The following is a 16,632-nucleotide window of genomic DNA, read 5'->3' on the forward strand; positions in this document are numbered from 1 at the left end:
TTTCATTCACATTCTCTGAGAAGCAATTTCTCCATCACAGTCTTGTGTTCCATTTCTAGTTGGAACTCACATCCAAATTATCTGTGGGCTGCAGTTTTCCTGGTGCCCTGGCACTCTATCCTGCAAAATGCTTTTGCACAGCAGGTCATTGATCTTCTAGTCTAGCTTGAAGGTAGCTGAAATGTCAATATAGCTTCTAGCCATTTTTTTCTGTTCTTTTTTCCAGTGACGTATGAATTATAATACTGAAAATATATTCCCTAATCACTGGCTAAGGATTAGGGATTTGTACCATTCTTCCCCCAGACTGAAGCCATATCTTAAATTGGAAAACACACCAAGACAGCTATACTGTCCTTTTTGGCCCTCTGCATTGCCTGCTGTATTTTCCAGAAACAATGAAGTTTATGACATTAAAAATTATAATATGATTACTCAGCTGACTATATCCTGAGAGAGTAAAAAGGCCTGTATGCCCATGCAGTGCTTCACTAAGAACAACACTAAATATTTTAGAATTAGTAAATTATGCAAAATAATAAAAAGAATTTTGGCAGGAACAGTGGCAGTTTCTTGCCCACCTCTGTCCATGCTGGCGGTAGCAACCACTGCTAGGTGACAGTGTCCTTTATCTGAGGCCAGATCTCATCAGTGAAACATGGATTCAAAGTTAAGAATACACAAGAGAGGGAGGGAGGGAGCAGATTTGCTTCATTAGCTTTAAGTAAATGAAGTGTTTTAATGACAGTAAGGATGTGGCACAGCTAGAACTAGGAATGTTCCATTTCAGGCATGTGATGAGGTTGTTTGTGTTTCTGCTGCTGCCCAGGAGACAGGAATGGCAGCAGGAAAAGGGAATAGATACCAGAGATGAATGCAGAGACCAGATGTGTCAGAAGAGGTTCAGCTACATCATTGCAACTTACTTGAAAAGAAGAAATAAGGTCATCACAGATCAGATGGGAAAGAGCAAACTTCTTATGACACACTCTAAAAGAATGGCAAGAATTTGTGAAGTTTATCTTGTGATGTTAAAGGGAAGGGCCAAAGGGAGGGGTTGGAGTGGATCAGAGAGGAGCAAGTGTAGGGCAGGGGAGGGGAGGGGGCATGAAAGGGTCTGGTGATCACTACAGCCTGTCCCAGCTCTTTACTAAACTCATTCCACTCTCTGTAACAAGTGCTAATAGTTACAGCAAGCAGAAGAAAGTTCTATCTAAGCCACAGATCCTGCTTTCTAGAGCATCCAGCTTCCCACGTAATTTATGAAATCTGAGGACATCTGAAACTAGGGTGCTGTGAGTTGAAATCTGCTATATTTGCAACTCCTGGCTAGATAAGTCTGCAGTGCTCCACGAATGAAGCATTAAATGGTGCTGTATTTTTAAACTTGCAAAGAATTTCGAATACTGTGAGCAGTGATTTTTGCGTTTTAACTGGTTTGACTCCTTGCTCTCCCTAGGGGAAATGGAAGAGTTAGAAACCCTGTGGCTGACTGGTATTTGTCACAACGAGAAGAATGAAGTCATGAGCAGCCAACTGGACATCGACAACATGGCAGGAGTGTTTTATATGCTTGCAGCAGCCATGGCACTCAGCTTAATAACCTTTGTCTGGGAGCACTTGTTTTACTGGAAACTTAGATTCTGCTTCACTGGAGTCTGCTCGGATAGGCCAGGATTGCTGTTCTCAATCAGCAGGGTCAGTACTACTTTCATTTTTTCCCCTTTAGGCAACAGGCAGAATAAACACTGCCTCCCCAAAACATTATCCTTCCTTTTATTCCCACCTGGACATTTAAAATACATGGTAGAGCATCAGTGTGATGCTCTGGGGTAGTCAATGGGCTTAGGATGCGCTTGCACTCCTTGGGAAGTCTTTATCCATTGGACTATTTAGGGTATGAATTATCAAATGCAAGGATAATCAGGAATCAAATGCTGAAAGCAAGTACATTAAGGGACAATTTCAATGAAGAAATGGTAGAGCTCAGATGCAGGAAATGTATTAATTTCCACATAAAAAATAAAAAAAAACCCAAAAACCTAATTTGATAAGAGACATTAGCCCTTGTGCATTTCTTAAGCAAGAGAATTGTAAGTTATAAAAATACAATGGAGTATTTTTATAAGCTTTTCTTGATAGCAAACTTGAATAGACTCTATGAGAAAAGGTCAAACACAAGTATCATTTATGTGATATTGGTGATATATGTCTTGTATTGGTTGGGTACTAAGGCAAGTTTTAATGATAACTTTACCAGACCCAAAGGGGATTTACATATCCAGGAAACTGATACTTGTAACAAAAAAGGGAAAAGTGGGCTTATTCTTATATTTTTGACAAATTAGTTGGGTTTTTTCTTTATATATTTTTAAAACAGATAGAACTTTCATTAGGTAAGTGATTTCTCTGGATTTTTTATATAGCCTAGGAGAACTGAAAATGATGCTAAAATGGCTAATTGCTTTAAAGAGTGCTGCAATTACCCTGTTGAGTAGATTGGACCATTTTGGAACTGCATTAAAAATAGTCTGCACTACTCTGTTGGGGATTGTCTGGGAACCATATGCACCTTAACCTACACATTTTATATTTGAACTTTGTATTTCTGGTCTTTTTTTATATGAAATTCTCCTAAGCAATGCAGGAGAAAGAGTACTTATGTCATAGGTAAATGTCTGAGAATTGCTAGTTCACAGGGTTGGAAATGTCAACTGGGCTCACAGGAGTGACCGAAGAGGTTGGAGTGAGAAAATGGGCTTCAGCCTTTTGCTCAAAATTAACTCACATTCAACTTTAGAAAGAGCTGGGCTTTTTTCATATATACTGGGATAGGGATCAGAAAAGCTAAAATATGATGACTAGAAGCCTTTTCATTTCAGTACAAGTGAACTTAACCTCCAATAAAATAGTCCCACTACAGGCTTATTTAGAGGGGAAACTTAATCACTGGTTTAAAATAAGGGAGTATCTATTACTGAAGGTTAGTTTCATTTTGTGCTGAGATTAGGGAACTCTTTGGGGTACCTTCTAATCTTGTATCTGGAATAAACTGGGGAGGCCAAGACAGACCAATGGTTTGTGAAACACTGGCAATTTTTCTCCTTTGTAATTCCAACAGATATAGTAGAAAATGTTCCTCCATTTCAGTGCAAGGAAATTATAAAAAGATGGAGATGTACTTTTAATCTTTCCAGTAATTGGATAAAAATGTTTAATTGTTCTTTATTGCTAGTAAAAGTAAAATGGAATTTTTAATTTGTTATACCTAGTGATTTAATTTGTTTTACATTACTCATATTGCAGGGTATTTACAGTTGCATTCATGGAGTACACATTGAGGAGAAAAAGAAGTCTCCTGACTTTTCTTTGACCAATTCACAAACCAACATGTTAAAACTGCTGCGAACAGCGAAAAACATGACGAATATCAATCCTTCAAGAATTGACTCCCCCAAAAGAACAGCTGACTTTATTCAGAGGGGTTCTTTGATTATGGACATGGTCATGGATAAGGGAAACTTGATATTTGCTGATAACAGATCCTTTCAGACAAAGGACAACTTTTTTGGTGACAACATAAGTGAACTGCAGACACTTCCTGGCAATCGACACAAGGACAATCTGAACAACTATGTTTTCCAAGGGCAGCATCCTCTCACACTGAATGAATCCAATCCAAATACAGTAGAGGTTGCAGTAACAACAGAAGCAAAAGTGAACTCCAGACCCAGGCAGCTTTGGAGGAAATCTGTTGAATCTTTGCGTCAAGAATCTGTACGTCAGGGCCAAGGTCCCCAGAGAGAAAACGAGTCAGAGGAAAACAGGCAGCTTTCATTGAAAAGCCAAAGATACCTTCCTGAAGAGATTGTCCATTCAGATGTATCAGAGACATCAAGCAGAGCTACTTGCCACATGGAAGCTGAAACCAACAACAAGCACCACAAAACCAAGGACAATTTTAAAAAAAGGACAGTAGCATCAAAATACCCAAAAGACTGTAGTGAAGTGGAACTGACATATCTGAAAACCAAACAGGGCTCTCCACGGGATAAAATCTACACAATTGATGCTGACAAGGAGCCAGGATTCCGCTTGGACACACCTCAGTACATCGAAAACATTGTCCTTCCAGAAACTGTAGAGTTTCCTGATGTTTACCAAGATCACAGTGACAGCTTCAGGAAAGCTGAACAAGCTAACAGGACTCCATCACATAACGAAGACAGTCTTCCAAATAATGACCAGTATAAACTTTATGCAAAGCACTACACTCTCAAAGAAAAAAATACTTCCCTAGGTGACATGAACGATAGGTACAGGCAGAATTCCACCCACTGCAGGAGCTGTCTCTCCAACATGCCCACTTACGCAGGACACTACACGACCAGATCTCCCTATAAATGCGATGCATGCTTGCGGATGGGGAACCTCTATGATATTGAGGAAGATCAGATGCTGCAGGATACAACGAACTTATCACTTCCTGAAGAAATATATGAGCGTACTTGGTCACAAAGTAGTGCTCTGCAATATCATAGAAAGAATAAACTGAGGATTAGCAGGCAACACTCTTTTGATAATATCGCTGATAAGTCCAGGGAAATTGATATTGGAAGACCTTCTCGTAGTATAAGCTTGAAAGAAAGAGAGAAATTTCTTCAAAGTAGTCCATATGCAAGCATGTTTAGTGTTCCCTCAAGCAAACTGTTGAGCAACAAGGCCTCACTTTTAACTCATGCTCTGGAGGACAGTAAGCGGAGCAAGTCCCTGTATGCTGTTCACTCGGATGATAACCCCTTCCTGCACTCCTATCGTGATGACCAGCATTTATCTCTTAGGCGAAGTCCAGCTGATCTTTATAAACATTCATTGCCAACAAGAGGAAGAAATGATAATTATTTCAGGTCGTCCATACAGTCTACAGCATCATACTCTTCCAGGGATGGTCGGATCCATAATGACATGTACATTTCAGAGCATGTTTTGCCTTACGTTGCAAATAGGAATAGCTTGTACTCAACTCCAAGGGTTTTAAATTCCTGTAGCAATACACGTGTGTATAAGAAAAGGCCTAGCATTGAATCAGATGTTTAAATTTTCCATGAACACTTTATCTATAGGGAAAGAATAGTTGCCACCATCTTAGAGGGAGAATTTTTCCTTTAACAGTATCCTGCTCTGGTAAATGATACATAAACCTCTCCCTTTCCCAATGTACTTTTGTACATGAATAGGTAAACTGGTATGCTCTGAACTATCCTTTTAAAACATGTCTTGTTGAAAAGGATAAAAAATAGCCATTTATGTATGCTTTATATATAAATGGCAAGTTGTACTGAAATAGCCCCAATATATGTTGGCAACTATGCTGTTTTGTACCTAATTATTTTACTATTTGGGTTATTCTAACTTATGTTGCTAAGTATCATTCAATGTACTTTTGTCCTTAGAAATGTTTAATGATTTTCTAGTACTGGATAAGCAATATGGTATTCATGTAGTATGACACCGACAACAAGAAATAGGGATGCATTTGCACAGATTCAAAAGTAAGACTCTGAAAGAGAACAGAAAGCTAAGACTTCCAAAAACATATTTTAGCTTCATAATAATTTTCAAAGCCAAATAATAATTTTAAAAAACCCCAAACCCCAGGACCTTAATAAGTAAAATACAGTGTGTTAGCACAAAATTAGTATGTTCCTTCTAGAGTGACAGACAGTAGATAGGAAGGCAGTAACCCCAAACATGTGAACTGCTGTGTACCAAAAGGAAGCCCCAAGGATATTGGTTAATGTTCATGTACAAATGCTTTTCTTATATTGCACATGCACTTACCATTACAAAGTAAGTTCATTAAAAAGTTTGCAGTAATCTTGTCAGAAATTTCACAGCTGCCTAATCCAGAGTATATATTTTTAGATATCACTATATGGCACTTACTATGGAGCTGTGGACTTTATTAGTAACCTTGAGGCCTAATGTGTACGTAAGTTTGCATTTGCCCCTTACTGGTGATTACTCAGGGCTGTATAGTATTTCTTTTATTCTTTCACTTCCCAAACCAAATCCCAACCCACTGTAGTTCTTTGTTCATAGTGTATTAGTGACAACTAATTAATTGTATATTAATAGTATTAAAGCTGTTAATACAGTATCAAACACCGACAGCCATAAGTTCAGTGTGATCAGTGAGGAGCGTGGTACCATTTATTTGCATACACAGAGAAGGATTAACACCTTTAGAAGGACTTCTTCCTTCCACAATATTGTGCATATTTGTTGAACATCAGACCATTTTTCTAACCTCTCAAATCAAGTCTGTTATATAAACTGAATATATGCACACATAACTAAGAAACAGTATCTTTATTATCACTTACTGGTATACAAAGGTATTCACATAGCAGGGATGCATTGTTATATGACTTTTCCTTCTATAAATGTCAATCAGATTATTTCACAAATAAAATGTCTGCTACACACCCCTGTACACACACATCTGGAAGAAAAAAACCCACTAGATTTTAACCATAAGGGAGCGTGAAAGGGAAGAGAGGAAGCCTTTCAGGAGAAGAGTGTACAGCTTTTCAACTAAAGAAGTAAATATAATTGCTAATACATTTAACTACTGAAAGTATTCCTGAGGTGGTGCTCTCCCATTTTCCTGCTACTCTGAGAACTGCTTTAGGATTTTTGTGTAGAGGAAATTTAGATTGTTCAAGCATTATTCCCTCCATTTCACTGAAGAACAGTGAAACCATTACCACTGTGAATTGGAAAATGTGAATATTACCCTAACTTTTCTCTAAACTGAAACTCTTCTCAGCAGAATCGTGCCTGTCAGCTGTAATTGAAGCATCTGCATGCCAGAGGTGCAGTATGCAAGGTGTTTAATTTAGAACAGAATACTGCAGAGTTGCAAACAGGAGATAATATAAATGATGTGTAGGGATAGTCAAAATAAAGCTTCTTGAATTTTGTTTACAGCTTTTTTTTTATTAAACAGATTTAAACTGACTTTAGCTATCGAAGTCCAGAATGAGTTCTTGGTATTTGCAAATGTATTTGTATCTTCACCATCTTGTGATGGTGAAGGATGACATTTTTTAAGGAATGAAATGTAATGAGATTTGGGCTTCTGAGGCTCTTTCCAGTTTCCAAAAATCTCAGTATACTTTATTATAAGTATGATCAGAAAGCATATCTATGGGTATCTCTATGCAGTTCAGGTAAAAATATGTTTTGGGTATTCTTTATTCAACATTTGGTCATAATTATTGGCCCTGATTCATATGGAAAGCTTTCTGGTTCCTCACTGGAGGGAGTTTTTATAAACAGAAGTTCCTTACCTCCCCTTACAGAGATGCAGATTTCTTAGGAATAGTTGTGTGAGCTAAGCAGGGTTAGGATGTCTGTGGGATGAACACTACTTGTCATGAACCCAAACCTTTTCCCAAAGACACAAGTATGCTTTGCTCTTAAGTCTACAGGAGGGCAAATGCACTGAAGGTGTAATGTTGTAATGAGTGTAATAAAAAATATTTCAGGCACATTTTAATATCCAATCCAAGTCATAGTATATTAACTAAAATCTGAAGTGTTTTGAACTATCTGGTGTGTTTCAGCAGATATGATTTGCTGATGTCATGCCAAATCCTGCCATGGAAGTTGCTGAGCATTTTACCAAGTAAATCATAAAACTCAGTGGTGGCTCTTGTCTTTCACATCATCATAAAGCTCTCAAAGTATTTGTCGATCGCTCCAAGTCTTTTGTATCATCATCTCTATCTAACCAGACACACATAATTCAATATATATACAAGTACTGTACGTGAAGTTGTGGGAAAGAAAAATTCCCATTTACATTTTCTCTCCTGAGATTCAGTTGTAAACATCCTCAACCCAGGTGGATTGATCTTTCTGTGAAATGTACAAGCAAATTAGCTACAGTGAAATTGTGAAATTGCAGTGATATTGCAGTGTTTGCTTTTTCTGATTTGAGCAGATTTCTGGTGACTGTAGAGATTTAGTATTATTATCTGCAATATTCAATACAACCACCTGCCCTCAACCAAAATAAAGAGACAGAGGGAAGACTTGATAATGTTGCACAGCAGTTGTTCACATGGAAATATAAGATGCTTCCATAAAGGAGGAAAAAACCCCACCAGATACTGAAAGTAGAGGGAGTAAGAGTCTGCATGCATTTGTTGTTTTGATGTTGGCATAAATCCAAGTCGATAAAAGGGAAGGAGAGCTGAGGCAGGGCTGTAGGCAGTAGCTGGTTGCAGATGTGCTCGTGTAAAGAAGAAGCAGCTGAGAAGTTGAAGAAAAATCTTCAACAGAGCCACAAGCCACAGCTTGTGAGGCTCAGCCGTAGAGCGCGTGGAATTCTGAATTTTGCCTGAGCTTTGTTGATATATTTGCACTGACTTTCAATTAAACTGAGATCAAGACTTTCTGTATTTCCCTCTCTCTCACTCTAGCTGCTGCTATACTTGAAGAGGAGAAAAGAATCTTCCTGCATAAGTGGCCATCCTTTCTGTACCTTTCTGGATGGTGCTGGTGACTTGTTACATTTTCCTGATTGCAGCTCTAGCAGTTTGTTGGTCATTCCTATCACCAAGATTTCCTGTGACTCCAGCTGGAACTGAATCAGGCTGTAAATGATATGGGCCATTCTTGGTAGCATGTCCTGTAGTGTTACACTGCTCCTGGACGACACCTTTTATGGAGGCAGGATATTGAATTGCTGAGGAATGCAGTAGGTACATGGAGGTAAAAACAGCTACATAGACATACCTGCCTCTTGCTTTTTTTCTCTTTTAAAGATATTGTAGAATTTCTTCATGTTTTTGTCTTTCCCTTTTCACCACAGTAAATTTCCCTTTTTTTCTCTCAAATAGATTTTGTGTTCTGCTTGTGTTTCTTAGAACAGTGTAGCCACCCACTAATTTAAAAGCATGGAAATAAGATATTTTAATATATAAGATAAAATTAAGGAAAATTAAGAGATCTTGCATTTCTGGAAAATTTAATTTAATGTATTTGCAGCTTTTGCTCAGAATTCATTACTCTGCTATCTAAGAAGCTTGGTTAGGAGAAAGAGTGCTCTGGACAAACAAAAATGAAATCACCACCAGGTCACCGTGTTTTGGCAGCATCTCATAAATACATGTCTCTTTATGGTCTTTCAGGAACACTTAAGAGGTGAAATAAGGCTCACAAGGGAAATCAGATGTGGTTTATTTTTCCTGATGAAAGCAAATCTTTTTATACAGTTTTAAAGGAAGCAAAAGCTAGAGCTGTGTGTGTAGCTTTGTGTTTCTGTGCTGGAAGGCTAAGCTCTTTTGTTACCAGTGGGGAGAGAGAGAGAGAAAGCAAGAGAAAGCAAGCTCCCTCTGGATGGAAGTGCAGGGACTGAGGGGTTGGGAGCAGTTATGTGGGGGATGTGTCCAGAAAGATATTACCTCTCTCTGTTGACTTTTTAGAAAGTATAGGCTCCTAACTCAGATATCTCAGTTAGGTGGACTTAGAAAAGCAGTGGTCTGTTTATCCCCAGCCTCCAAAATCTGCCAGGTAAATCTTCAAGTGAGTACCAATTTCAGCCTTGGAGGTGTTACAGGTTCCTGTGCTCATGCAAATAGGTTTTTTTGTGGGGTTTGCAGTACCCCCTGCATAGTTGGGATAATAATTTGCTTTATACCATGTGACTACCCAGCATGGGAGAGAAGTGTCAGAATCTATTCCTTGTGGACTAACTTGCTGTTTTCATATTTATGCAGTGTAGCATATGCACCTTAGAGATGGGGAAGATTTTGATACTGTTCCCTCCCTTGCTGGGTTTATCAATGTAGAACAGGAATTGTGTCTCGAATCGAAGGGTCTGAGAATCTGCCTGGATTTAGGAAGAATTCAAGAGGTGTATTTTTTTTGTTATTTTACATTGCATTTAAGATGTTGATATATAAAACCTAGTGAAAACAGAACTTCTATGAAAAAAATCTCTCCTAGTTAATATAAAAGAATAACTATCCTGTGGCTTGGCTAGATTGTGTCAAGTGTTAATCATCACATCGTGTGCTTCTTTCAAGATGAATGTCATACATTCCCTTGCTAAACTTTTCCAGCTCTAGTCCTATCTTAACTCAAAAGTCGTTTTAAAGCAGATACCTTTCCTGTGTAGGGCAGACTGGTTTGCAACAAAAAACAGTTTTCCAGTGTTCCAGTGATAGACTTAAATTATTTTCTTAGCAATGATTTTTTCTTTTTTGTTAATCTAAACTTCCTTCCTATTGAGAGCTGAGCCTTCCAAACTTAGCAGTGCTGAAGGAACTTCTGAAAGAACATAAAGGCCTTTCAAAGTGTGGCTTATGGTATGAGCCATTTCCCTGCTCAAATTCACCTGTACTGTCTTATTTAAATGTCTTAGCAACATGTCAGCGTTTAAGGGAGCTCAGTTTAATCACAGCTGTGTATTTCTTTGTGATATGGATATAAGTACAGACAGGGACATGGTGTGATAGAGGAAAGGCTCAATGTGCTCTGGCTGGAGTCACCTGTGAAGCTGTGGTTAAATGGGAGTAGCCTCACGACTGTCCTGTCTCTTACATCTTTCTGATCATGCAGAGTCTCTGTCTGATGTGCACATGCTGTACATGGTGCAAAACTCCTGTCGAGTTCCTCAGCTGTCTCTGTGGAGCCGCTCCCATGCTCACCCCCATTCCCGTGTCACAGCAGTGTCTGTCAGAGGGGAGGTGGCTGCTTGTGCTCTCTTGTGTCTTTGCCTGACTCAAGGGGAGCTGCAATCCTGCCCTGCTTCTCCCTGCTCTGCTGGGGAGGGTTACTGCACTCTCTGTAAATAAGCTCTTCATTTATTTCCCTCACTCAAGCTTTAACTTTTTTTTCCCCCTGCTTCTCTCGACCTGTGTACAGAGTATGCGCTCTGAAAATATGTGCTCTTCCAAAGTCCTGCAACTTTGGAAGCCAGGAATACAGGTGTGCATCACCCTGCAATGCAGTGAAGATGCACTTGGTTCTCCTCGTGGGATCGTGAGCTTTTTTGTTCCATACTGCAGAATGTATCTGCCATGATTGAAACTGTTTTTTTTTTTTTAAATTTCTGCCATTCTAACAGCTGTAAGAATCCACTGCTGATTTTGTGATGATTTTGTCATATCTATAATTTAAGAACCAGAAATAATATAAGTAAAAATAAGTTACCTCACTGTTTACCAGGTTTTTGTTGTTTTGCGCTTAAATGACAATTTTTACTCCTTTTGCTTAATTCTTTACCTGTATTGAAAACAAGGCTAAATTAGTAGAGAATATAGCCATGCTGTAACATTGTCATGCAATACCTTTATTAATAGATAACCACACTAAATATAGTATTACATATTTAAAAGAGAGATGGTTTCGACTCTCCAACTCTTAAAAAGTAGTGGTGATAAGCAGTTATACTCCTAGATGTTTTGTCCTTTCCCTTTTGTATTAGTATTTGTTTTCACTAATATATTTCAAAAATTATATTTCTGTGCACGTTAGAAAACTGTGAAAATAAATACCAATAAATATTGTGATACTTATGCAGTGCACTGTAAAGTTCCAAGTGAGATGATACTTTGCTTGGGAATTGATGAAAGTTTCCTCACTTTTCAGAAATGGTACTAAGCTTTAATGTGGGAAAATGGTAATATTTACAGTGACATGAAATTTTAATGGAGAATGTCTTGTTTTGCACTTCTGGTACTATTAGAAGAAATGATATGTTTTTCTCAGCAAATGCGTTATGAGATTACATTTTAAAGTTTGTTCTATGCATTGCAGTACATAAGAATAACCGCTTTGAAGAGGTTTGTGTTACATCATTACTACAGCATTCTTTTGTCTGATAATTTTTTTTCCTGAGCTTGTTTAATAATGGTGTTTAATGGCAAAAACCTTTTGGGAATGTATTTTGGCTTCTGTTTCACATTGCAAACCCTGAACCTGGACCCGTAGTGATGCAGTGGAAGGCCCTGATGAGGCTGCTCTGCCTTTCCGTGCTCCTGGGGACAGGGACCTTCCTTGTTCCCAGCTGGGACAAGATTAGAGGAGTCCAGAACACTTTTGGAGGATGTGCTGTGCTACAATAGAAGTGTAAATGATCTTCAAAAGTGAAAATAAAAAGAAATTGGAGGTTCACAGTTAGCCACACTAGTGGGGGTGTCTGTGACAGGGGTCTGCAGTTTCTGGAGGAGATGATAATTTTTAACTAAAGTAATTTGAATTCTTCTTAAGTTTCTGAAAGTAACTGAAAAAGCGGGAGTTTTCTTTTTCTTTTAAAGCCAAAGTCTTTACGTTTTCATACGAGGTTTCACGGGAAAATGGGCCAAAGAATACAATTAAATATGCAAATGGTTAATCTTATGGAAAAGGGTATCCTGTTATCTTGATATGCACAAGCATATTAATGGAATAGGAAGAATGTGTGTAATTTTCCTGTATATTGCTATGTAGGTTGCACTATTTTGAATGACACAAGCCTGATATTTTAATTACCAAATACCATAAGATGCTGTTTATTAATAGTTTAAACTTGTTAACCTAAATATATATACAGTATACACAGGCGTGCGTGCATACACCTTCCAACCCAGTCATGCGTGAGTAATCTCCCCAGGCTGTGGGACACATTGCAGCAGTGCTTTATTTTAAGTGGTTTTCTTCTCTCCTTTCCAAACCTCCCACATCTAGAAATCTTCTAGCAGCATTTATTGTAGTGTTTGATACCTGTTCTAGAAGGGGCTAAAGGACTTGTTTGGGTCAGGATTGCTTTGTGCTAGGATGCATGAAAACATGTCAGAGAGTTCCTGTCCAAAAGAGCTGGAATTGATGCTTGCTGTAATGACAAAGTTGTAGGGAAAGGATGGCTTTTCATGCTGGTTTGAAAAATCTTGGCCAGAGATTGTTGGCGTGGTGACTGACCTTAAACTCAGTGGCAGCTCATGTGATCCACATCTGGTCCTTAAACTTGTTACTTAAGGCCGCTGAGGAAGGATACCTCCAGAACAAAATTCCCAGGAGGAGCAGCTGGCGTGTGCACCAGTGGCTGCCCATGTGTTCTCCCATGCAGACTGGGCAGGTTCCAAAATGGGTTTTGCATGTCAGGCAGGATTCAGCAGTGGTGGGTAAGGCACAATCAATTCCCTCCATACTAGTACTGGTGATGTGGAGGTTTCCATCGAGGGATGAGTGTGGTATTAGGCTTCTTTTCTAAATCTATGCTGCTCTAACTAAAACTTATAACAAAAAAAAAGTACCTTGGAATAATTTGGTGGAATTCCTGAACTTTTTCTGAAAGGGAGTGTTGGATAATTATGAATTTTTCCACCGTAACCAAGAAACACTAAATTCTGTAGGGTCAGATTTTGTCTACTACTCACTGCAAGCGTGTTTTGGAGCAGAACTTGGTTTCAAGTTCTTCATCTGCAAGAAGAAGATTTTTGCTTAGCTTATTATTACCTGGTCTAAGTTTGGATTCCAAATGTGGACAAAACATCTTTTGACTTAAACAGGGATGTGTGAGGGAGTGATGGGGGAGCAGATCCTTAGTGCAGTTCACGCTCAGATTTTAAAAATCCCCAGCCAAACCTCATGTTGCAAAGGTTTGGAAATTGCATCATGTAAAATTGTGTGCAGCTAGGAAGGAAACCAGTGCAATTTCAGTAAGAGCTGTTTGCAGTTTATACTTGATATCAGGTATAATATTTTGAAATAGTCTTCCTCATTTCAGAACATACATTTTGCACCAATGAAGAACAGCCTGATCTCTCTGTCTTCACACCTCACACCCACATGCACAGTGGATCTCGTGCCTTCCCTACTGAAACCAGGAGGCACAAACAGAATTCATTAATGTGTCAGGCAAACTCCTACCTGATTCTTAACTCATTACTTAATTTTTATGCAAAATCTGCATCCATACATTTCAGGATCTCAGAAGCACTTCACCTGTTAATCATGTTGATTTTAATTCATCAGATTCAAATTCACACTAAACCTGAAGGGCATTTTGTGCTTCCTTTCATCCTGTTTAAGTATATTTGTGGGCTTAGATGAAATACTAATATTTCTGTGCTGCTAAACAAAACCCACCAGAAATATTTTAAAATCTCAAATTACACTTTGAAAAACATTTTTTTACCTGTTTACTTGAATAGTATCAGTTTAATATGTTGTCCTGATCAGTTTTTGTACATATACATATGTATATATATAAGCTATATATAAATATGTATATGTATAAAGTTGTTGTGGAGAATGAGGGGCAAGACAGAAATCCAGTGTTGTGAAAAAGATTCTACAATCATTTATTAACAGTTTCAAGTAATGTATTGTTGTTTTGAGTTTGATTAGAAGTTACTTGCAGTTGAACTATGAAAAATGAAATGCAACCAAGAAAATGAGAATTCACAATATTAACTTACTATTTTGCTCACAAAGAAAATTAGTTACTAGTACAGTTGGAAGAATATTCTTTTTTTGATGGGGGAAAAGAACTCCAGGTGTAATAGTTTGTACTGATTACATGGAACACTAACCTATATTGCACTAGGAGAAATTTGCATGTCAAAAATAAAATTTTACCAGAAATATTGGAACCATTAGGTTCCATACACAGTAAAATAAAAAGCCTATCACTTCTGTTATTTACTAGTGCAATTTGCTGTAACACTCTCGAAAGTCTCATACTTCAAACCAAAGAGTAAGCCATAAACATCCAGTTACTAGCAAAGAATAGTAGAGATTTGAAGAGCTCTTAACACCTGGGGAAATAAATCAGGATGTTAGAGTAGAAATAAAAGAATATTGTTGAAATGGAATCAACCATAAAATAATTAATTTTTAGAGAATTCAGAATTTCATTATAAAATTCACAGTCTAATGGATTCTTCAAAAGAATGGGTTTGGGGAAAAAGAGAATCTTTAAAATCTAGTTTTGACATTCCAATTACTGCCTGTTTTATTAGCTAGGTTTAGCAAAGTGAAATGAGTTTTAACACACGCAGTTTTGGCTGCTGTGTGGCGCAGACACGTGAACACCCAGCTCCCCCTGCACCTTCTGTCCCTTCCTCTGAGATTCTGGGGTGGCTGGAGCTGCCCCAGAGCACCCAGTGCAGCGTGGAGGAACTGGGATCACACACTTCTCTCCTGTGTTCACATACTGTCTCACTGCAGTTCACCCTGACCATATTCTAACCCAGTGCATGACTGAGTGCTAATACTGTATAAATATTTTGAAACATATCTTAAAAAAAAAATGTTTGCTTCAAACTTTTTATGATAGAGAAATATATAATTATTATGGTTGTCTTACAAATTGTATTGTGTTCATTTTTTGTTAAATATGTAGAAAAACATTAAGGGAATGGGGGACTTGAATGTCTGTGTGTACTGAAATGTATATAACTATTTGGAAGAACACATGTGCCAAGTATAACATGATGTAAAAATTGTAAATATATGAAAAATTCATTTTTCTAATAAAGATAATTTCTGCCAATTAATATGAAAAGGAACAATGGTATCATTCTTGTCTGTCTTCCTTGTTAAATGGGACAAGATGAAGCATCACCTATGAAGAAGGTTTACATTTGTTTTTTCCTATGCCATTGATGTGATTTGAAGGGTGTTAACAGCCCCATGTTTTGAGACATCCTTTGCTGTTAGAAATTATCTAAAGGTGAAGATGCCTGAAGCTAAAGCTGACAGTATGTGCTTGGTGATCCCAATTTAATTTAATTCATAAAGAGGATCGAGACAATTAACTTATGCAAAATTCCTTTGTTGTGAGAATGATGCTTTGAAAGGTGCTCCATCAGCAGAGGGAGCAGGAGGAGCTCGGTGAAGGATGGGTCCTTCACCTGTGGCACCGTCCTCCCGTGTTCCCAGCTGCGTCGGATGCACGAAGCACGGGGGGGCTGCAGGAGGAGGTGACCTTGGCTGCAGAAAGGTGGGAGCTCTTTGGGCCCTTGTGGAGGCAGCATCCAGCCTGAGAAGGAGGTGTCCTGCCAGGAATGATGCTACCCCTGAGAAGAGCTGGAGATCTGGAGCTGTGGAGCGCTCCTGGTGTGGCAGCACGCTCAGAGCTCGGTCAGGTGAGGATGGGGGAGAGGAAACCCAGGGATGAGAAAACAGACCAATGTCTCACATCTTCTATGACTTTTGGTGCCCACAAACTTGTCCAATGTCCTGGTTAATCAAAATGTAAAGCAAAATAGAGGTTTTAGTGGAGCATTTAAAATTATTTCTAAGGTTTGACCATTTGCCTGGCCATGGGAGCTAAAGAAGTGAGGTTCACACTGTGCTCTGAAGCGGTTCCATAGGACCCCATTTTCCATGATGTCTGATCAGCTAATGAAAATCTTTGAATCCACAAAATGGGCTTAAACAAACCCTTGGCAATTAGAATAATGTTCCTTGAGGCAGTGGGATGAAAGTTATTATAAAAATCCAAAGTATTCTTTTGATAAAGGGGCTTTGTATGGAATGTAAAAATAATGATGGAGGTGAAGGGTTGCTCATGGATGTCTCAGAGCAGAACAGTCCCATCTATTTGTTGCCAAGATGAACACGTCTGCA

At 38.5% G+C, this 16,632-nt stretch overlaps 1 protein-coding gene across 4 annotated transcripts in view; it reads left to right on the top strand.

The window, feature by feature from the left end:
- Positions 1-15,569, top strand: part of GRIN2A (glutamate ionotropic receptor NMDA type subunit 2A) — a 167,894-nt gene extending 152,325 nt beyond the window's left edge. For 2 of the 4 annotated variants that reach the window (XM_039560305.1, XM_010392204.4), the window contains 2 exons: positions 1,460-1,698; positions 3,307-15,569. In XM_039560305.1, the coding sequence (XP_039416239.1) occupies positions 1,460-1,698; positions 3,307-5,097 (2,030 nt within the window). In that variant the 3' untranslated portion in view covers positions 5,098-15,569. The remainder of the gene's footprint in view (positions 1-1,459; positions 1,699-3,306) is intronic. The other 2 variants (XM_039560307.1, XM_039560308.1) reach the window with 2 other exon arrangements.
- Positions 15,570-16,632: the final 1,063 nt, after the last annotated feature.

This window comes from Corvus cornix, chromosome 14 (genome assembly GCF_000738735.6).
Source record: "Corvus cornix cornix isolate S_Up_H32 chromosome 14, ASM73873v5, whole genome shotgun sequence".
Classification (NCBI taxonomy): domain Eukaryota; kingdom Metazoa; phylum Chordata; class Aves; order Passeriformes; family Corvidae; genus Corvus; species Corvus cornix.